The 22460-nt window shown below is 37.9% G+C and overlaps 1 protein-coding gene across 1 annotated transcript; it reads left to right on the top strand.

The window, feature by feature from the left end:
- Positions 1-1633: 1633 nt before the first annotated feature.
- On the top strand, positions 1634-21813 carry PROK1 (prokineticin 1). The gene is made up of 3 exons (XM_087720804.1): positions 1634-1796; positions 17962-18087; positions 19860-21813. Exons 1-3 carry the CDS (start codon positions 1725-1727, stop codon positions 19977-19979), a joined length of 318 nt encoding a protein of 105 aa, XP_087576930.1. The 5' UTR covers positions 1634-1724; the 3' UTR covers positions 19980-21813.
- The last annotated feature ends 647 nt before the right edge of the window (positions 21814-22460 follow it).

The raw sequence follows: 22460 nt of genomic DNA, 5'->3' as shown, positions 1-22460 counted from the left end.
TGCTGTCCAAGGATATTATTGCCCCTCATCTCCAGAGCAATTGAATAGTTTTGAAGGTAAAGTGCATGTTGAAAAATGCAAATGGAATTCATTGAGAATAGGGAGAAAAGTTGATAACTTCTGGAGTGGTTGCAGATAGGGACAGATTGACTTCTTTATCACTTTATCACTTTTCTTTATCACCACCGGTCCTTCCGACACGCCCTAAAAAGTTGGCTTTTCCAACAAGCCGGCCTGGCCTGAATAGAATAAAATATAGTATTAATTTGGTTGTTAATTTTAATTTAATTTTTTATTTTTTATTATGAGCCAAGGTGGCGCAGTGGTTAAAAGCAGCACTGCAGGCTACTGCTAGATCAGCAGGTCAGCGGTTCAAATCTCACCGGCTCAGGGTTGACTCAGCCTTCCATCCTTCCGAGGTGGGTAAAATGAGGACCCAGATTGTTGGGGGCAATATGCTGACTCTCTGTAAACCGCTTAGAGAGGCCTGAAAGGCCTATGAAGCGGTATATAAGTCTACTGCTATTGTAAATATCAATTGGGTTTTTTTTGGATACTTTATTTAATGTCCCTTTTAATTTTTGTAATATATGTTTTCTTTTATGTTGTACGCCGCCCTGAGTCCTTGGGAGAAGGGCGGCATATAAATCCAATAAACCTAAACCTAAACCTAAACTTTCCTCCTCTGAAAGGGAGAACGAAGCTGATAATGCAACAGGAAGTAGTGCCACGTTGCACATTACTTCAATGTAGATACCAGCATCAGAGGGAGGGAGATATTCCTGCAGCCAAACAGCTGCAGTCCTGTTAATTATCAGCCCCTGCCACAAGGAGCAACTATTGCATTTTTAAAGTGCACTTTAAATGCAAAGGCAATATCTGCTTTAGCTTTTATTTTAAATGGGTAAAGTGGCTGCCCATACTCTGATCATTTCTTCTTTTGCCTACAGCTTTTTATTCTTTGATCATTAAATAATGCCAGAAGAGGTAATATCAGTCCAACTAAAAAGACTCATCTTACCCAGCCTTCAAGAGCATTGGGCTGTAATTTTATCACCCCAGAATGTGCTTTTCGAATTCTGCACTGTCCACCACTAGATATAAAAATAAAATACAACAATGCCTGAGTTAGAATGAAGTGCCTGAGTCAATGCCAGATTTATGATTTGCCCCTCTTAAATGTGATAGTGAAACTCACTCCTTATGCTACTTCATCTACTATCAGTCTGTAAGAGAAATCTGATCAGTGTAGGATGGGAAGAGAATCAGATTTTTTATTAAATATTTTAAAAAAAATATCCAACTCATCCCATACTTACCTCAACAATTATTCATTATCAAATCTGATTTTTTTTTAAATGACTCCAAGTCAGAGATGATTTGTAAGCATCTCAGTTGTAAATTAAAAATGAAACTCCAATAATTGTGCCTGCCTGAATTGAAGTCTTTGACAAGACTGACGATGATTGTAGTGTTATAACAGTGTTATAGGCTCACATCTCATCTTTGTGTTCTTGGATCATCGTACTATCACATCAGCAAACAAATTGAAAGGGGCTGAGAAGATGTTAAATAGAGAACCAAGATAGGAGGATGTGATCAGTTCTCACAGAGACAGGCAGGCAGGAAGGAAGAGACAAACTTGCAACCTTGTTGAGAGGCTGTGTGACATGTAAGAGAGTGTAAGAAGAAGGAAAATAAGCTTTTCCCCCCACTCAAGCACCATGAAAATATGTATGCAAATCTTATGCTTCTTTCTTTTACTAACCTTGTACAAATGTGCAGTGATCACTGGGGTAAGTTCTCTCTCTCTTTTCATTTTTGCTTATGTACTATTGTAATTGTTGAAGAAGTTGTGTGACCACACAGCCTGTAAATTTAGGGTCTGCTTGCTATGAAGATGGAGTGTGAATTTTGGCAATGTGAGACAGAATGTTTTCTAATATTCTTGACTTAAATGGGATGGCTAATACAGGCTTACACTTTAACACTGAATTTTAAGTCACCATTGAAAATATGCAAATCATAACATAATAAAATAAAAATAAGGGTCACTGATTATTAATTAATTATAACTATTGCATTTTCACAAGTCCTGGAAGGGTGAAGGGAGGAAAAACAATTTCACTGATTTTAAAGGCTTTAAAAATATTTATAGGCTTGAAATAGAGTCTGAAATGGTAATATAGTATACACACCAACCTAAAAATGGGACTTATTCCTAAGAAAAGATGCATAGAATTGAACTGAATGTTTATGTAAAGACTTAAAAGTTTAAAAATTGCATGTTTAAAGGTTAGTTTAGTGAATATTGATGATCTAAGATATACAGTTATATTCTTAATGTTCATTATAAGACAAGTTTGAATTTCTTTAATGGTTTTTATATGTTTTTCAAAACAACATATTTTCAATATTAGCTATATACAATCCTAAACTACAGAAATATGTTTATTATCCCCATCTGAAAATAGCTTACACAAATCTAATCACAAGCTCCAAATTGGTACAAATATTATATTTTAAATATTACCATGTTTAGCCTCACATTAATATATTGATCAGCACTTGACAAGGGAACTTTTTAAAGATTTTAGCAACTGGCTCTATAATTTGAAAAAAAAAAGAGAAAAACATTTTTGTAGATTTTCTAATGATAAAAGCTTCAGACAATTCCTAAAATTCTAGATCATCCTATTTTCAAGTAAAAGATTGCTTGAGTGACTATTATTCACAGATATCAGTTGTATAGTATTATCTGCATAAGGTAAATTGAAATCTCTCATTGAGTCTCATTCATTCTCCTGGAAGTATTTACTTGTTAAAGACACTTGTTCAAAAAAAAAATTCCTGTTTGATACATGGAGATGGGCAAAAATTAAGAAAAATCAATCCCTGGTCCAGTCATGAAACAGAGTAGATCGACTTTCTTGGATGACAGGTTGCAGATTCTGTTGAAGGACAGCACCCATTGTCAGTCAACTTCATTGAGACTTCTTTCCAATATGGATAAGAGCATTTTGTAACCTTATGCTAATTTGGAGCTAATTTGGAACATTAGATCCAATATACATTGATGAGCATTACAGTTTTCCCCATTTCTTGTAGAGGGAGTTACAATGGCTTGGTCAGAAATATTGAATGTGATTTAGATCCACATACATATCATGTGGGATAGGAACTCACACCTCACTATTGGAAATTGAAGGTTAAACACACATGGATACACACACACAAACTGGACACACACACACACAGGTGGACACACACAGACAGACAGACCCACATCCCTTTGGTATTCGATTGTTTGTATGGTTTGAATATCCCTCTTCCAACCAATTATTATAAATGATGGAAGTTTCAGTTTTACACTAAAAATGGTAATACAGGTAGTCCTCCATTTACAACAATTCAATTACTGAAAAATGTGACTAATGACCATTTTTACACATACAACAGTTGCAGCATCCCCATGGTCACTTGATTAAAATTTGGATGCTTGGCAACTGACTCATATTTATGACGGTTGCAGAGACCCAGGATCATGTGATCACCTTTTACAACCTTCCCACAAGCAAAGTCAGTGTGGAAGCCAGATTGTCTGAAATAACTGTGTTACTAATTTAACAGCTGCAGTGATTCACTTAACAAGTGTGACAAGAAAGATTGTAACATGGGGAAAAAGTCACTTAACAATTGTCTCACTTAGCCACAGAAATTTTGGACTCAATTGTGGTAGTAAGTCAAGGACTACCTGTACACAGAAAATGTGCTGTATTTTATTTAACTTAAAAAAGAACTAGATGGGATTCTTCTTTTATACAGATACAAACATTTAAAGAGGAAGAAAAAATTAATAGTTCTCCTCCATCATATAAAAATCCTACTATTGTAACAAAAATAAACACATTCTATTTAGTTGCAATTTATTTATTTGTCAAATTTATATAGCTACCCATCTCAATCATGGCAACTCTGGGTAGTGCATAACAATAGATAAAAATCAAGAAAAATATATTTAAAGAACCATAATAATAAATATACTCAAACAATGGAAATCTCATAGTTGAAGGAAATAAAAAATAGCCCCTTCTACAATGGACCCATCTAGATAGGTGTTCAGTTCTATTGGAGCCTTGGTTTGATCACACAACCAGGTCTTAAGGGATTTATGAAACATCAAAAGGGATCAGGCCAATCTAATTTTGCAGGAAAGAATATTTCATCCACAGCAGAGAAGGCACATCTCCTGGGACCCACCAAATATAAATGCCTTCTCTGCAAGATCTAATGGGGGAAGGCTCAGGGGTGAAATTCAGCAGGTTCTGGAGAACCGGTAGTGGAAATTTTGAGTAGTTTGGAGAACCGGCAAATACCACCTCCGGCTGGCCCCAGAGAGGGGAGGGAATGGGGATTTTGCAGTATCCTTCCCCTGCCGTGCCCACCAAATCATGCCCACAGAACCAGTAGTAAAAAAAAGTGAATTTTACCACTGGCAGGCTGATATAAGTGGGGAAAGCCATGAAGTCATAAGGAGCTATAAAAATAGCACCTTGAATTGGACGTAGAAGCAGGCTGGCAACCAATGTAGCTCAAGAAGCAGAAGTCTAATATGCATTGACTTAGGAGTGTACATAATTGTCCCTGCTGCTGCATTCTGTACCAGCTGAAGCTTCCCGATGCTCTTCAAGGGCAACTCCATGTAGAGCACATTGCAGTAGTCCAATCTAAAGGTGAGTAGGACATCAGTGACTGTTATCAGGACCTGCTGATCCAGGAACTATGGAAACAGTCTTCTAGCAACACTGCCACCCACTCCTCAAGAAAGACCCCAAATTGATGTTGGGTCTGTCTAGGGCAGTGCCAGCACCAAACATTATACATTCCTCTAAGCAGTGGGCTCCCAAAACGAAATATATTTGGTCTTGTCAGGGTTTAATGAAGCCTGTTGTTTTTCATCCAAATCCTAACAGGCTCCAGGCAACAAGACAAAATGCTCATTGCATCACTTACGGTAATTCACTACGGGTAGAGATGTACTAGGGTATCATCAGATTTCCCCTAGTAAAACCTACTAAAGTCCAAAGACCACCAAATTTATTGGGTTTACAGCATCTTCAGGGGATGATGGGTCATCATTTTTACTTCTTTAACATCTCCCCTGCCACTAACACAATGCCTTCATACAATCGTAGCATTCAGATTAGTGGTTCTGGAAATTAAGGTTTGGACACATCTGGAGAACACTAATTGGGGAAACCACCCTGAAAATGTGTTTATGATTGCAATTTGTTTTCCTATTAATTCCTTTCAATATTACTGATAACTTTATTAAAGAATCCTGCCTTTAATTTCATAATTAAAGATACTTCTCAAATAAGCAACTGATTGGATCTATTGAATAGGACTACGTTGGGAACACTTTATGTTAACCCACTCAATTTTTTCTCAGTTGTATGCGTATCGCCCAGTTCTATTTGTCTGTTACTTTGGAAATAATCATATACAGCAGGAGTCTCCAAACTTGGCCACTTTAAGACTTGTGGACTTCAACTCCCAGAATTCCTCAGCCAGCAGAGCTCCACAAGTGTTAAAATGGCCAGGTTTGGAGACCCCTGATATACAGTTTATAAAGAAAAACCATTCTCACTCCTACATGTCATATGTCTTCCTCAATCTCAGATCCTTGACCAGAGGCCAGGAAATTTGAGGATTCTGCACAATGCCTTCATTGTTCCTAGCACTGCCTTCTTCCTATCATTGAATTCTATATATGAGAGATATACAGTAGGTTGAAAATGAAACAAAACAGAACAAAACAAACAAAAAAAACCCTACAGGTAGTCCTTAGCTTACAACAGTTCATTTAGTGACTGTTCAAAGTTACAACGGCACTAAAAAAGTGACGTATGACCATTTTCACACTTATGACCGTTGCACCCTCCCCATGGTCACGTGATCAAATTTTGGATGCTTGGCAGCTAGTTCATATTTATGACAGTTGTGGTATCATGGGGTTATGGGATCCCCTTTTGCGACCTTCTGAAGAGCAATGTCAATGGGGAATCCAGATTCACTTAACAACAACCATGTTGCTAACTTAACAAATGCAGAGGTTCACTTAACAACAGTGGCAAGAAAAGTTGTAAAATGGGGCAGAACTCACTTAACAAATGTTTCACTGAGCAACATAAATTTTGGGCTCAATTGTGGTCATAACTTAAGGACTACCTGTATTTCATGGCAATACCTCATGGGTTGAAATTGTTTAAAATTAGCCTATTCTTCTGTTATCTGCATTTAAAAGTTGTTTCTAATTTACTATGCAGATATTTCATTCAGATTTCAAATAGAAGTTGAATTCAGAGGAAATCGAAATGGAAAAATAAAAATAAAAACCAAACAAAACTGTCTGAACAATCCTCTCAGTGCACCTAAAGGGATCTGAATTACAATCAAGTCAAATAAAGAGTCGATTCTCTCAAAAGTATTGTAATAATTGCTCATATTCTTGATGAGTTACTTCCCATTCCTTAAATAGTTCTGATGACCTCAGCATGACAATTCATAGCCTGACAGAATTTGATTTGTGTTTGTGTAATGTTTCTTTGACTAAAACTGATATTTATTTCCTCATCTTTACTTAATTTAAGCTATTTGAATTTTAACAGATGCAGGAAATTGCATTATTACGTATTTGTCCTGACATTTATCTATTTAGATTGTCACAGCTGTGGCATATAAGTGATTCAGATAATATTTTAGATGACAGTGGCAGTAGATATTTTTAAAAGAGCAGCTCACTTTGCCGCTACAACCATCAGAATGAACAGAAAAAAATAGAATTATAGTAAAAATGGTTAGGAAAGAATTTATGGCATTTCGTCAAACCTTTTGCTCATATACACTCTCTCCTACACACAACCATAGGCTTAAACACAGGCTTCACTTTCATAGGCGTCAAGAAGAACCAATTCAATAGCTATCACACTCTGTATCAGAAGACCAGGAATTGAATTAGGAGGCTTTCAGATATTGCTGTAGCTGCCAAAAAAGCCAACATAGTTCAAGGCTGCATTAACAAAGGAATAGAATCAAGATTATATGAAGTGTTAATACCACTTTATAAGTCATTGGTAAAATCACACTTGGAATACTGCATCCAGTTTTGTTTTGTTTTTCTGAAAAAGGTTTTTTATTTTTTATTCTTCATACGTACATTCACAAATATACATTCTCATAATTATTATTAATATTCTGTGTATATCTTTTGACATTTATAACAATTATTTTCTCCATCTAAAGATTTAAATATATTTAAATATCAGTAAAAATCAATTTTGGTCGCCACGATGTAAAAAAGATGTGGAGACTCTAGAAAGAGTGCAGATAAGAACAACAAAGATGATTAGAGGACTGGAGGCTAAAACATATAAAAAACAGTCTCAGGAACTGGGTATGTTTAGTTTAATGAAAAGAAGGATTGGGGGAAACATGATAGCAGTGTTCCGATATCTCAGGGGCTGCCACAAAGAATAGCGAGTCAAGTTATTCTCCAAAGCACCTGAGGGCAGGACAAGAAGAAATGGATGGAAACTAATCGAGGAGAGAAAGAAATTAGAATAAGGAAAAAATTCCATTAACCAGTGGAACAACTTGCCTCCAGAAGTTGTAAATGCTCCAATACTGGAAGTTTTTAAGAAGAGATTGGACAACCATTTGTCTGAAATGGTATAGGGTTTCCTGCCTAAGCAGGGGGTTGGACTTGAAGACCTCCAAGATCCATTCCAACTCTGTTATTCTATTCTATATTCCTGAGAAGCAGAGGTTAAAGTTTAATAAAAAAGAACAAATGTTAACATGGAGATAGCACCCAGCTTATGAAGATTTTATCTTAAACCTGTTTTCTATATCAAAGGTAACTCCTGGGCTATAGGAGACATATATGTGAGCTTGCTCCCTTTCGATTAACCATAAACAATTTTCATGGTAAGGAAGTAGCAAGTCAAGACTGTAAGATGTAAGCCATTGGGCATCACCATTTTTTCAGAGTCCTGAGTTTCGGACCTACAGCTATAGCTTCATGTTGCAATAATGGTATATTTGAAATATAGCAATAGCACATAGACATGTACTGCTTCGTAGTACTTTTACAGCCCTCTCTAAGTGGTTTACAGAGTCACCATATTGCCCCCAACAATCTGGGTCCTCATTTTATCAATCTCAGAAAGATGGAAGGCTGAGTCAATCTTGAGCCGGTTAGAATTGAATTCCTGGAGTGAGCAGTGAGTCAGCCTACAAGACTGCATTCTAACCACTGTACCACCAACGTTCTTCTATAAGGAAGATTGACTGAAGTTGCTAGAGAAAATTAGCTGTACTTAATAGCAAAGGGTGGGGGACATTCTTTTTCTCCAGCAAAAGACTATTTTGCCAAGGATGAGCTGTTGGGCTCCTTTAGCATGGATTGTAGCTCTGTTGGTGGAGTAAGATAACTTTCTCTTTGTTTCAAACCATGGAAATAAAATGGGGAATGTGAGACACAGTCACTGATAGTCCTTGATTTTCAATCACAATTGAACCCATTTCTAAGCAAGGCAGTTGTTATGTAAGTTGCGCCTCCACGCTTGTTAAGCAAATCACTGCAATTGTTAAGTGAATCTATGTTCGTTAAGAGAATCTGGCTTCTTTCATTAACTTTGCTTGTCGGAAGCCAGCCGGCCGGGAAGCTTACAAATGGTGATCACATGACCATGGGACAATGCAACAGTCATATAAGTGCCAGGTGCTTAGGACCCAGATTTTGATCATGTGATCATGGAGATGCTGTAACGGTCGTAAGAGTGAAAAACCAGTCATGAGTTATGTTTTTCAGTGCTGTTGAACAGTCACTAAATGAATGGCTGTAAGTTGAGAACTATCTGTATATGCACTTGGAGACAGCAACACAGCAAGGAAAAGATGAAGGCTGTCATTTAGTTAATGCTGATAGATTTATATTACTAGTCTCAAAGAACTTTCACACTACAAGGACAGAGAAGATCGATAATAGACTTTCTATCGTCTCTCTGGTCTCTCTGGATCACAGTGGTTGCTTCTTATTGTACCTGCCTGTTCCCCAATGCAAGAAATTAATAGATCCCATGCTGCTTAATGCATCCCCAAAAGTTATTTTGTTTGTCAGGATTTGGAGCCAGCTTGATTCATTCTCAGTCTCAAATTCCCATTACCTTTCTGTTTTAGCTATTAGCCAGAAAAATAAATGTCTACCCTGTTCTTCACTGGTCTTTGAATGATTACCAGCAGGAAGGATGGGATAATCTATATTCTGTAGAGGAGTCAGGCAGCTCGGTTTCCTTCTGTAAACAGGATAGAGCTGGGGGCCAGGCATTGCTCAAAATATCTCCTCCAACGGAATTGCATTCCTATTAGTCAACCAATCCAAATGTTTATCTTCTTCCCCAAATTGCTTCTACACTCTCAGGGAAATCAAACAAAAGCATAGGGGGTTTGGAGTACTTTTTCTGTGGCAGTCCCTTCCTTGTGAAAGACCCCTCCCCCTGAAATCCTATAGGCCCCTACACTTTTCACCTTTCAGAAAGCTGTAAAGAACTGGCTTCTACCCCCAAGCATCGGCTTAAGGTGAAGTTGGAGTTGGAAGAGCTTGTTGCAGGTTGCCATCAAGAGAGATTGGTTTTGGTGCCAGGTTTTCTTGTTGCTTCTGTTGCTATTGACTTCTGCTTTTTTTACTTTTTGTATAATATTGTTCCTATATTATGGTTGTGAGCCACCTCGAGTTCTAATTTTAAGATGGGTAGCCATACAAGTTTATAAGTAAACAATTCTGATTTTATCACCTGTTATACAGTAGTCCTTGACTTACAACAGTTCATTTAAAGTTACAAAGTTACAAAGAAACTAAAAAAGTTACTTATGGCTGTTTTTCACATTTATGACCATTAAATCTCCGTGATGACGTGCTCAAAATTCAGAGGCTTGGCAAACGACTCATATTTATGACGGTTGCAGTGTCCCAGGGTCATGTGATCACCTTTTGTAACCTTCTGAAAACTAAAGTCAATGGGGAAGCCAAATTCACTTAACCACCATGTGACTAATTAACAACTGAAGTGATTCACTTAACAACTGTGGCAAGAAAGATCATAAAATGGGGAAAAACTCATTTAACAACTATCTTCCTTAGCAACATACCATATTTTTTGGATTATAAGACACACCGGTGTATAAGACACACAAAGATTTCAAAGAGGTAAGTAATAAAAAAAAAGTTTTTGTCCTCCCCGGCCCCCAGGAACACTCTGCAGGATTCAGCAGGGCTGGGCTAAGGCAAAAACGCCCCCCTTTTTCACCAAAACGGGGGCATTTTCCCTTTCCCCTAGCCCTGCTGAAGCCTGCAGAGTACTTCCAGGGGGGTGGGAGAAGGTGAAAACACCCCAGTTTTGGTGAAAAACAGTCTGTTTTTCACCCATTTTTCACAACACTAGGATGCAGGGGCGGGGCTTCGGGAGGCCAAAAATGGCTGTATTCCGTTTATAAGATGCACCAACATTTCCACGTTCTTTTAGGGAGGGAAAAGATGAGTCTTATACTCTGAAAAATATGGTAAATTTTGGGTTCAATTATGGTCGTAAGTCGAGGAATACCTGTTTTACTTCACTTTTTAATATACTCAATTCATCACATTTATTTTACAAGTAGTACAGCTTAGAAAGTTCTGATCTAAAACTATAATCTCCATAAGCCTTATTTGACAAGATATGATCTTCTATTTGAGTTTTGTGTACAACTCTCCTGTATAGTTCAGTGTGCTATAAAACTTTACATATTTTTATATATCTATCAAATTTCCACATTGAACCTCACCTAAGTGATTTTAGTCAGATTACAACTAAAAATGAAGGTGCTGACTTGTTCCTGTGACTGGCAAATTGTCAGCCAAAATTATGGCTGGTAATTTGGTAATTGCCACCTCTCAGCATTCTGGAATATTCCAGTTTGGAGAAGGCTGTTCTATGTGGCACTGGAAGATCTTTTTGAGTCTTTTTCTGGCTTATTGGCTGGACTCAGTTATTTCCCCAGGGTAAACATCTATCCATCCAAGACTGTTGAGGAATTCAGGCAAATAATTGGGGCAAATAACAGTATCTTCTAGTGAAATGTTCTTTCTCCTTCACCAATATTCTCATTGCAAGATAATATGAGTCTTGGTTTTCTGACTGTTTTATTTAAATTGGAAAATTAACTCTACTGTTAAATGTTTAGAAGTTAAGTCACAATGGAAATAACAATTTCTTTATTAAAGCCATTGCAAATATTTGGAATTGGTTTAATAGAATATTATTCCTGCTGAATAAGTGTATTACAGATTGCCTCATTCTTTTCTGGAAAGCAAAACTATGATTTATTTCTTACCAACAGAATTGTGGCATAATCAGAGTTAGATGCCCACTGCAAATTACAAAGTTTCTTAGACAAGGGAGAATGCAAGAAGTGGAATAATTTTCATGCTTATTATTTCTTCCTCTGAAAATCAGTATATTTATTGTTCTTTTGAGATGCACTGTTAATGCATCCCCATATTTCAAAAAGGATGCCATATAAATGTCATTTCATTTTGTTGTGATGCCTGCAATTTTACTCCCCCTTGTAATAAATGATGAGATTAGTTATAAGCAGTCATGTTTTATTTGCCTGACATCTCTTTCTTCTTCTAAAGGAAGCCCTGCCTGCTATACACATCTGCTTTTTGATTAACGTGCTTCATAGAGGAGCAACCTCGCTGGTCGAACAGGACTCTAATGGCAAACAAATGCTAGACTAATTTATATGACAGTGGTTGCAGGGAAGCTACTCAAAAACCTTGCCTGAGGCCAATTGGCACAGACCCTCTATTAGCAGTCCAACATCCATGTTCTGGCAAGGGCTCTACAACTGACATAGGCTTAATGAATTAAATAAAATTAACATGGATTTAATTCTATGTGTATCTTCATAGTACCTGCATGATTTAATGTCTAACAAGCTCCTAACAGCCTGTATGGTGAAGACAGGTTTTGCTTATCACAAAATTTACAAAACTAAAGAAGCTTTCCTTAACTAGACATTTTTGTAGATTTGGATCAGAGGTGGGTTCCTACCGGTTCGGCCAAACTGGTAGCGGTATGGCGGCCTGGTCGGCAGAACCAGCAACAACCCAGGTCTGCCATGCCCCCAAACTTGGTTGACCTCTGCTGCAATCTTGTTTTTTAGTTCTGCACATGCGCAGAACAATTTTAATTGAACTGCGCATGCGCATGAGCGAACCGGCAGCAAAGCTGAACAGAACCCACTCCTGATTTGAATATCAGTACAGCCCTTTTGATACTTCTATGGAATGGCAATTTAGAATAGCACATAGTTCTTTGCTTGTTCTAAGGGCAATTCCATATTGCAATCAAAATTACTTCTCTCCTAAAATATACCCAATTTTTCTTAAGCAAATTTATAGTGGATTGACAATAGGTTTGGGCTGATGCTCACTCTGGACTATTGACTATTGGAAAATCTGATTTCTTGTTCTCCTCTTTCTTCCCTTCTCACCCATGTAGGAAAAGCAAACCTCATTGACAATTCTGTGTGGACTGATCTACTATTGCATGCTTTTTTCTTTTTAGGGATTGTCCCTTCCTCACTAGTCGTCATGACTTTCCTTTGATTTCCTAGATATTTGTTATGCATGGATGTCTTTGCATCCCCTTCTGAAATTGACATTTTCTTCTTTTCTTTCCTTAAAATAGAATCACTGTTCTGGGGCTACCATAATGAAACCAATAGGGAAGTTCTTGAGTATCCATTTAACATAATTCTGTAAGTTTAGCTTCCAGTTACTGATTTAAATTGTATTGACCATTGCAATTGTGCAATTAACAGAAATAAAAAGACTGCTTTACTGTATTATTTAAGCAATTTAATTCCATATGAGAATTAAATTAGATGCCGGCAAAAGATACTGTATAACAGGAGTGGGCAACTAAGACCTGTGGACTTCAACTCTCAGAATTCCTGAGCCAGTATAGAAAATACATATGTTGGTCAGTTGTCTAACTTTTCATGATCCCATTGTCCACGGCAAACCAGCCTCCCCTGTCCTCCCCTGTCTCCTGGAGTTTGCCCACATTTATTCATTCATTCATTATGTTGGTCACACATCCTTTGCCGTCCCCTTCTCTTTTTGCCTTCAATCTTTCCCAAACTCACGTTATTTTTCAATGAGTCCTCTCTTCTCATTAGGTGGCCAAAGTATTTGAGCTTCAGCTTCAGTATCTGTCCTTGCAAAGAACAATCAAGGTTGATTTCCTTTAGGGTTGACTCATTTGATTTCCTTGCAGTCTAAGGGTCTTTAAAAAGTCTTCTCCAGTACCAACAATTCAAAAGCATCAACTCTTCAGCCTTCCTTATGGGTTATGCATGGATTACTACAGGTAGTTCTTGACTTACAAACATAAAAAGCCCAAAATTTCTTTTGCTAAATGAGATGTTTGTTAAACAAGTTTTGCTCCATTTTATGACCTTTCTTGCCACAGTTGTTAAGTGAATCACTACAGTTGTTAAGTTAGTAACAAAGTTATTAAATGATTCTGACTTTCCTACTGACTTTGCTTATTAGAAGGTTACAAAAGGTTATCACATGACCCTGGGACAGTGCAACCATAATAAATAGGAATCAGTTGCCAAGCATCCAAATTTGGATCATATGACCATGGGGGATGCTGCAATAGTTATAAGTGTGAAAAACAGTCACAAGTCACTTTTTCAGTGCTGTTGTAACTTCGAACAGTCACTAAATGAATTGTTGTAAGTCAAGGTCTACCTGTGCTGGGAAAACCATAGCTTTGACTGTCCCAAAGGTGCTTTTTCAAGAGGCCACTGGACTTTCTGTTGTTTTTTTTCCCCAAAGACATTTCGCTTCTCATCCAGGAAGCTTCTTCAACTGATAAGAAGTGAAATATCTTCAAAGAAGAAATCAAAAAGTTCAAATATCTCTTGAAAAAGCACCTTTGGGACAACCATGACTGAGAATCCCCATAGACATAGCTTTGACTGTATGGAACATTCTCAACAAGATGATGTCTCTGCTTTTTAATATGCTGTCTAGGTTTGCCATAGCTTTCCTCCTAAGAAGCAAGAGTCTTTTAATTTCATGGCTGCACTCACTGTCTGTAGTGATCTTAGAGCCCAATAAAATAAAATATGTCACTGATTCCATTTCTTCTCCTTCTATTTGCCAGGAAGTGATGGGACTGGATGCCATGATCTTTTAATGTTGCGTTTCAAGCCAACCTTTACACTTTCCTCTTTTACTCTTATCAAGAGATTCTTTAGTTCCTCTTCACTTTCTGCCCTGAGAGTGGTACCGTCTGCATAAGTGACGCTTTTGATATTTCTTCCAGCAAACTTAATTCTGGCTTGTGATTCATCCAGACCATCATTTTGCATAATCTACTCTGCATATAAATTAAATAAGCAGGGTGACAATATACAGCCTTGTCATACTCCTTTCCCTATTTTGAACCAATGAGTTATCCCATGTCCGGTTTTAACTGTACTTCTTGAACTAAATACAGGTTTCTCATGGGATGGATAAGATGGTCTAGTATTCCCATCTCTTTAAGAATGTGCCAGAAATAGATGGTTTTCCGGAATTCCCTTGTTTTTTCCCCATAATCCAGAGAATATTGCTAATTTGATCTCTAGTTCCTCTGCCTCTTTGAAACACAATTTGTCTTTTTGGTAGTTCTCAATTCACATGCTGCTGAAGCTTAGCTTGTGGGATTTTGATCATAACCTTCCTAGGGTGTGAAATGAGTGCAGTGTGAACATTCTTCGGTATTGCCCTTCTTTGGGATTTGAACATAAAAAGACCTGTGGCTGCTGTTGATTTTTAAAAATGTGCTGGCATGCAACTAACAGTATTTTAACAGCATCATTTTGATGAAAGAAATGTCCTTCTGGGTTCAGCTCCAAGTGTAGAAAAAGACACTGGAGACATGGAGGCTGCTTGGAAAGATGGTTTATTGGTGGACAGGGCCACATGGCTTGAGCCCTGAACAGAAAAGGTGATCACATGCTTCAATGTTGGTGAAGAAGAAGAGAAGGGCTGAGGGAAGGGCTTGCTAGGCTTTTTATAACCTGTTCAGTCCCACCTCTCTGTTTCCTGTTCCTATGTAAGAAATGTATTCTGATTGGCTGTCAGACTCCCATAGGGCCATGCTGGGGCAACTCTCTAGGGTGCATTTTGAATCCAGGTTTGGTCGAGTTCTCAGATGCCATGTGGTCAGTTGAGTAAAGGGCCAATATTATCATGCTTTTAATCCCACCCCCATGTAGCTGAAGTGGAGAAGTCTTTATTATGTAAAGGAACTAGCTTGGCCTTCTTAAGGGCCTATTGACAAAGTGGGGATGGGCAGGAAGGTACAGGCAGCTATTCTGTCTTTTAAAACATGTTTCTTTCGTTTCGCAGCCAGAGAAATATTCTGCCTTTTCAATATTTCCTAGGCTATTTCATTTTTCTGGGAGAGGGCTGGGGGATAACTTCCTACAATCTTTTAGGATTTTAAATAGGACAGCTGGAATAATGTCACCTCCACTAGCTTTGTTGTTGGCAATACTTCCTAAGGCCCACTTGGCTTCACACTCCAGGATGTCTGGCTCAGGGTCAACGATCACTCCATCATGGTTATCAGGGACATTAAGTTCTTTCTTATATAGTTCTTCTTTGTATTCTTGCCACCTCTTCTTAATCTCTTCGAAAGCTCCAACGTTTTGCTGCCATCAAGTGGTCACTGGCATTTTTACAATCGAGATACAGCAGATCTAGCTTAAAGTAAATCCCTTGAAAAAGCTTGTGTTTTCTGTACTCGCATGATCATTAAATCAGTTCCCAAACTTGAATAAACAATTGCAGGTAAGAGTTATTGTATAAGGATATGACTAATTGGAGTGGTAAACAACTGTCTTTGATGGGCAGGATTGCGACAGTTAAGACATATGTATTACTGAAATGTTTGTTTCTGTTTCAAATGGCACCAACTAAATTAGACAATTTTTTTTAAAAATCTTTGGAGACAATAGTGGCTCGATTTATATGGCAAGGCAAGAAAGCATGAATTAAAGCCCAAATGTTGCAAAAACGTAAAGAACTGGGAGGCATCGGAGTACCCAACTGGGAAGCATATTATAATGCAGCAATTATGACATGGGTGAAGGATTGGGTGATGTTGAGTAGAAGGCGCCTATTGGCTATAGAGGGACATGACCTCCCCCAGGGATGGCATGCCTCCCTCTGGCAAGAAAGAGACACCCCCCATAGGTACTTCATGGGACATTATATTCGGAAGATTTTGATGGGGGTCTGGAAAAAGATGAGGAAAAAATACTATCTTAGGGTTCCGTGCTGGTTGGCACCGTTAGAGGCCTTAACGCATCCCAGTGTATTTAATTGGACAAGAAACATAACATATAAAGACATTATGACAGAAGATGGCAACATGAAAACAAAGATGGAATTAGAGCAGCACGGCAGGAATCTGGAATGGTGGGAATATTTACAGGTTAGAAACAGGTTTAAAAGCGATAAGGTACGGTTTGGGATCTACCCAAACCCTCAGGGGCTAGATAAGATTTTGTTTGGCGGAGACAAGAAAATGTTATCGAAGATTTATCAATTTTTGACTTGCCAAGATGCCAATGAAGAGGTGGACAAAAGCCTTCTAATAGCATGGGAGAGAAACTTTGGCTATGAGATTGAAATGGGCAAATGGTGGGATCTATGGAGTAAGACCATTAAACTTACAATATCTACAGCATTCAAAGAAAACATATACAAGATGGTTTATAGGTGGCACTTCCCCCCAACGAGGTTAGCCAAAATGTTTCCTGGGTTATCTCCACTGTGTTGGAAATGTGGAAGAAAGGATGGCACATTCTACCATATTTGGTGGTTCTGTACTGAGGCCACGAAATACTGGAGAAGGATTCAAAAATGGCTAAAAGAGGTTACCGGGGCAAGCATGGAATGGAAACCCGAGAACCTTCTACTAAGCATTAAACCAGAAAACATGAGCAATTCAATATGGCATTTGAGCCTACATATAATTGTGGCCGCAAGAATAACTTATGCACAATTTTGGAAATCCACTACCATACAGTTGGAAGATGCTATAATTAAAAATATCTATGAATGTGCAGAAATGGACAGAATGACGGGTTGGCTGAGGGACAAAGGAGAAACGGAACATTATCTTAGCTGGAACCTATGGTATATGTGGGCGACAAGGAGAACAGCAGGGACTTAAAACGGGGAAAGTTAAATAGCAGTTGTTAACAATGGGAACTAAAAGTGAACATGGGTATTGTAATAGATCCCTGAATTTTGTAATGAGAAGATGTGGCTTAGAGACCTAACAATGAGGAAGGAAAAAAAAAGTTGGGCTGTGAATGACTGTCACCGCGGGGGGAGGGGGGGTTGTATGTTTAAAATTTAAAATTGTATTTGCATTTGTATGTTTTACTCTTAAAAAAATGTATAACTAATAAAGATTACTTAAAAAAAAGAGTTATTGTATAATTCTTAGCATGTGCCACTCAGCAGAGATTACAGTGTGATCATGTGAAAATTACTCTAATGTTTATGTTACATTTAGTCTCCTATTTGGTTAGCTCTCTTGACAAAATGTACATTTAACATCAGATATAAAACCTGTTATTCAGTTATAATAAATGTTGAGACCTACCAGTGACATTTTCCCAGGTCTTGATGTTTCTAATTATTTGTAACATGTTCTTTATTAGAAGACTGCTTCTCAAAAACTCTTGCAGATCTTTACATCTGCAATAAAACTATAATGGAAAATACAGTTTCCTCATCAAACTAGCATTTCTGTTAATTTTGTTTGTTTGCAGGCCTGTGAAAGAGATGTGCAGTGTGGAAGTGGAACATGCTGTGCCATCAGCTTGTGGCTCCGTGGGCTTCGTATGTGCACTCCATTGGGGCGTGAGGGAGATGAATGCCACCCTATTAGTCATAAGGTATTTGTAAGTGGCTCAGCTACCTCACGACATGAAGTACTAATCATTCATGTCAACATATATCTTTGTATTGATTTGTCTGTGTGTATATATGTATGTATGTATTTATGTATGTATGTACAGTATGTGTGTGTGTACACACACACACACACACACACACACACACACACACACACACACACACAGTTACAACCCCTGGTATGCCCAAATATGGGAGGAAGTCCACTGCTTCCATTCTCTGTCCATCGGCTCATCACAAGAGATCATCCAGACAGAAACCCAATATTTTTACTGTTGCCTTTGTTATTTATACAAATACAACTCCACACAACTCCAACATATATATATATATGTTGGTCTTGTTGTATTCTGGTCTTTTCCCGTGTAAGATTGAGATTGTCTTGGCAACGTTTCGGCGAGGTCTCACTCGCCATCTTCAGGTGGGTGTTTTGGGCTTAAAGCGTGATCGGAGTTGCCATCCCTCTACAAACCTTGGTGGGGTGTGTGGAGTCCACCCCCCCACCACTCTATATACTCCCACCAAGACCTGCATACCTGTACCCGTGAAAATCTACGAAAACATTTGTGTGTCTGTGTGTGTGTGTTTGTGTGTATCAACTGCTGGAACAAGTGATATTTTCTACAGGCTTCACATTATTTATCACTTGTTTATTAACATGTTTACATTTCAGTTTGCATCTGCAGGGTGCATTTGTGTACTAGTTGAGTATTCCATTTTCTACAGCCTGAACACTGTTTGATTTTGTTGAGTTGAATTATAGAAACAAAGCAACAGTAACATTAGCTGCTGCATAATTATCAACTAAATTGTGAGGGAGGTAAAACCTCTGATTTCTTAACTGAAGTTAAGTTGCTTCACATAACAATTCAATTTTCAAGGAAATAAGTTTTTTTTTTAAAGACAGCAGGTATCAACATAGCATTAGCTTTGTATGAAAAAGTGTGGCCTTTTACTTCTCTCTCATGATATAATTTCACACATTCTTAAATCTCCAAGGGAGAAGTGAAACATTTCCCCAATGTTGTATAAGACTTTGTTCCTCTTTATCTCAGAAATTTCTGGAAAGCTGAAGATCCTGGGTCCATTCCAAATTACATTGCAGAGGTTAAGTCAGGGTTTTTGAAACTTGACAACTTTATCCCTCAACTCCCAGAATGCTTCCAGCCACCATTCCCAGAATTCCATCTAAAAGTTGTTGTTGCGTTTGAAAAAAGGTGGATTTAGATCAGGGGTGTCAAACTTGATTTCATTGAGGGCTGCATTAGGGTTGTTTTTGACCTTGGTGGGATGGGGGTGCATGGCCAGGGTGGACATGGCCAGCTTGACATCACTGGTGTTGGTGGTGCATGTGGTGGCCTGAGCAGTCTGCCAGCGAAAACAGGCTCCCAAGCTCCATTTTCAGCTGTGATGGCCTCCTGCAACCCTCTGCCAGCAAAAACGGGGTTTGGAAGGCTGTATGTGGCCCTTCCAAGCTCCATTTTCTCTGGTAGAAGCACTGCAGGCTGGTCCTTCACTGTTTCCAGAGCAGCCCCATGGGCCAGATCTAAACACCCTGTATTTGGCCCTGGGCCTTGTGTTTGACACCCTTGGTTTAGATAGATTAGGCCATATAAATCCAAGTTTTTTTCTTTCATTTTGCTTTTATTAAGGATAAAGTGTTTTACAGCTTCTTTGTGCATTTAGTTGCTTACCTTAATTGATTGCAAAGTTTATTATTAACATTATTTCTATTTTCTATTTTCTTTAAAAGGTCCCTTTCTTCGGAAAACGGCAACATCACACCTGTCCTTGTTTGCCAAATCTCATATGTTCTAAATTCACTGATGGTCGATACCGATGCTCAATAGACTTCAAGAACATAGATTTTTAATGAAAAGTGCTTTGTGACCTTCATACCTTTAAATCCACAGCATGTTAAAATGTATTGAAGATAATTGTCAGTTTATACAAATGACTTAAATGGGCTGTCAGTAATTAGTAACCTCTGATGTGCAGATATTGTTCCTGTAAAACAAATGAAGAGATTTCAGAACTGGGATTAAAAATGTAAACTTGCAGAATGACTAATGTGAGCTGGGTATATTTTTGTAATTCTGGAAACATCTTTATTTATCCCAGAATATCCTTTTTAAAACTAGGTAGTTAATATGGAAAAATGATAGATGTAGCTTAGATAACTAGTTAGCTAGCTAGACAGACAAATAGACATAGATAGATAATAAATATTTGTGTCCTCCTCATTTTTTCTACTCACAGTTTAAATCTCAATGTGCAAAGTCACTCATGGAAAGATGGTATACTTTTCCACTGCATCGAGGAAAGTTTGCCAGCTTCAAATGGTTTGCTAACTTTTTTCATGTAGTTCTGACCCTTACTAGTACAATTAGAGGCAGATTCCCTATGAAACTATGTGTTTCCAGACAGAAGTGAAAAAATGCTTAGCTCTCATAATGTGGTGACCTTGTGAAAAGTTAAGAAGTCCCAGATGAAAGCAGACAAAACATAGCATCATCAATTTCCTGCAGTTTGATTAAAAAGTTAAATTGCCACAGAAGGTTTCAGGAAAGGAGAGCAATCAAATTGGTAGTATAAGGGAAGGAATACTTTTTCTCTTCCATTTCCCTACTGAACTCCCTTCCCCCCCCCCCCCCCCATTGCCATGGGTATTGAGAAAGAAAAACATATAGACGTTTTCCTTAATGTGGTCTTGATCAGATTGATTTCCCACTCCCTCTTGAGTGTGAGTAAAGTTTTTATACAATTCCTACTTTGACCAGCTATAATTAACCAGAATGGTTGTTATAAGCAAGGGAAGAAACCAGAGTGGTGCTCCTTGGACAAACAAATGAAGAATTTTGGATCTGAACCCTCCTGATGTGGGATTCCAGTACTTTCCTGAACCTTGACAAGCATTTTAATTCTTTAGTGGTCATTAGTTTACAGCATAGTCAATCTGGTCAATAAGTGTATCTCAACTTCAGTATTTTAACATGCATGGACCAACTCTCACAGTTTCCCAGCCAGTATGCTTTAATCAAACAAACCACTGCCTGAAACCTTTCATCCACACATGGTATGCTTGTGTGAAATAAAATGTTCATAATTGTTATTTTAGAGGGTAGGGGAGTGGTGTTGGGTTGTTTTATGGATCACATTTTTCTCTGAGATCCGCTCAATAGGATGGATAGAAAGTATTTAATAATGGAAAGAAAGAAGGAAGCCAGATTTGCCACAAAAGACACATGATCAATATTAATCTTGCAAATTTTTTTTCTGAAAACAGGAACAAAAATTCTTCTGACATGGTTTGAAAGTTTGTATTTCTGCTTAAATTGGGTTAAGTATTCAACTATAAAATATTCACCTCATAAGAACTCTCATCCATGATTGCGGATAGAAGCCAATAATTACAGGACCTGGACATGTACCATGCTTGATAAGATTATTTTCCCCCTTGTAACATGCAGACACTTTCATTATTGTTATGTGTGTTATATTGTAAAATGAAGTATATTACCCGTAGTGTATATAAATTATATAAGTACTGGATCTCTGTCATGTAATTACTGTTAGAATACTTTGGCCACATAAAGAAAATGCATACTTTTAAACCACATTTAGAAAATGATACTTTCCACACACACAAACACACAAAACCTTGCATCAATTTGAAAGTAGTTCTGGACTTCCAATTCCAAAATATCAGCAAATGTTTGGCAGCAGAAATTATTTATTTCTGACTCGGTAACACTTTCTCTGTGAAGTTTCTATTTTTTATTTCTATTCAATTAATTTTGATGACACCTTATTCCAACCATTTTGTTTTTATTTATCAATTTCCCCATTCCTGCCTCAATTTGTCTCCCTGCAGCTCAAGGTAAGGAAGTGATTTTTGCTGTTGGGCTCAGCACTGTAAGGCCAACAGATGGGTTTGAACTGAAGCACATGGGCCAACTTCAAAGTGAGATTGAGGAACGAATAGGAAGCTCTCAGAGGCTCAGAGATTCTCATGGCATGAATGTTTGCCCCTTTTTATATCTGGCTATATTTGGAATTTAATAGACTGCCATGGCAGCAGCCTTGGCTAAGCATAAAATATTATTCTGCAAAAAGCTAGCTGGTAATATGGAGACATGAGCAAGCAGATTATAAGGTGAATGCGTGGCCTGAAATTCAAAATGCAAAATAATGTGATGCCATCATTCTGTCCCACCCCCCAAAACACAAAAGACAAATACCTGTTTCAGAAGATGGTTTTTTTTTTCTCCATCTCTTTCTTTCAGTCAGCCCATATTCCCAATTTCTGCCTTTGGAAATATATACAGTAAATCAGTGTTTTTCAACCACTGTG

Source organism: Thamnophis sirtalis, unplaced genomic scaffold (genome assembly GCF_051295495.1).
Source record: "Thamnophis sirtalis isolate CommonGarterSnake01/CBP01778 unplaced genomic scaffold, rThaSir2_p1.2 scaffold_7, whole genome shotgun sequence".
NCBI lineage: Eukaryota > Metazoa > Chordata > Lepidosauria > Squamata > Natricidae > Thamnophis > Thamnophis sirtalis.
This window is presented reverse-complemented; position numbering and strand designations above follow the sequence as displayed.

Excerpts from the sequence above, each read along its gene's own strand:
- PROK1 (XM_087720804.1), top strand. The coding sequence starts at position 1,725 with ATGAAAATATGTATGCAAATCTTATGCTTCTTTCTTTTACTAACCTTG. Across the intron at positions 1,797-17,961 it reads AATGTGCAGTGATCACTGGG|GCCTGTGAAAGAGATGTGCA; the intron begins GTAAGTTCTCTC and ends GTTTGTTTGCAG. Across the intron at positions 18,088-19,859 it reads GCCACCCTATTAGTCATAAG|GTCCCTTTCTTCGGAAAACG; the intron begins GTATTTGTAAGT and ends TTTCTTTAAAAG.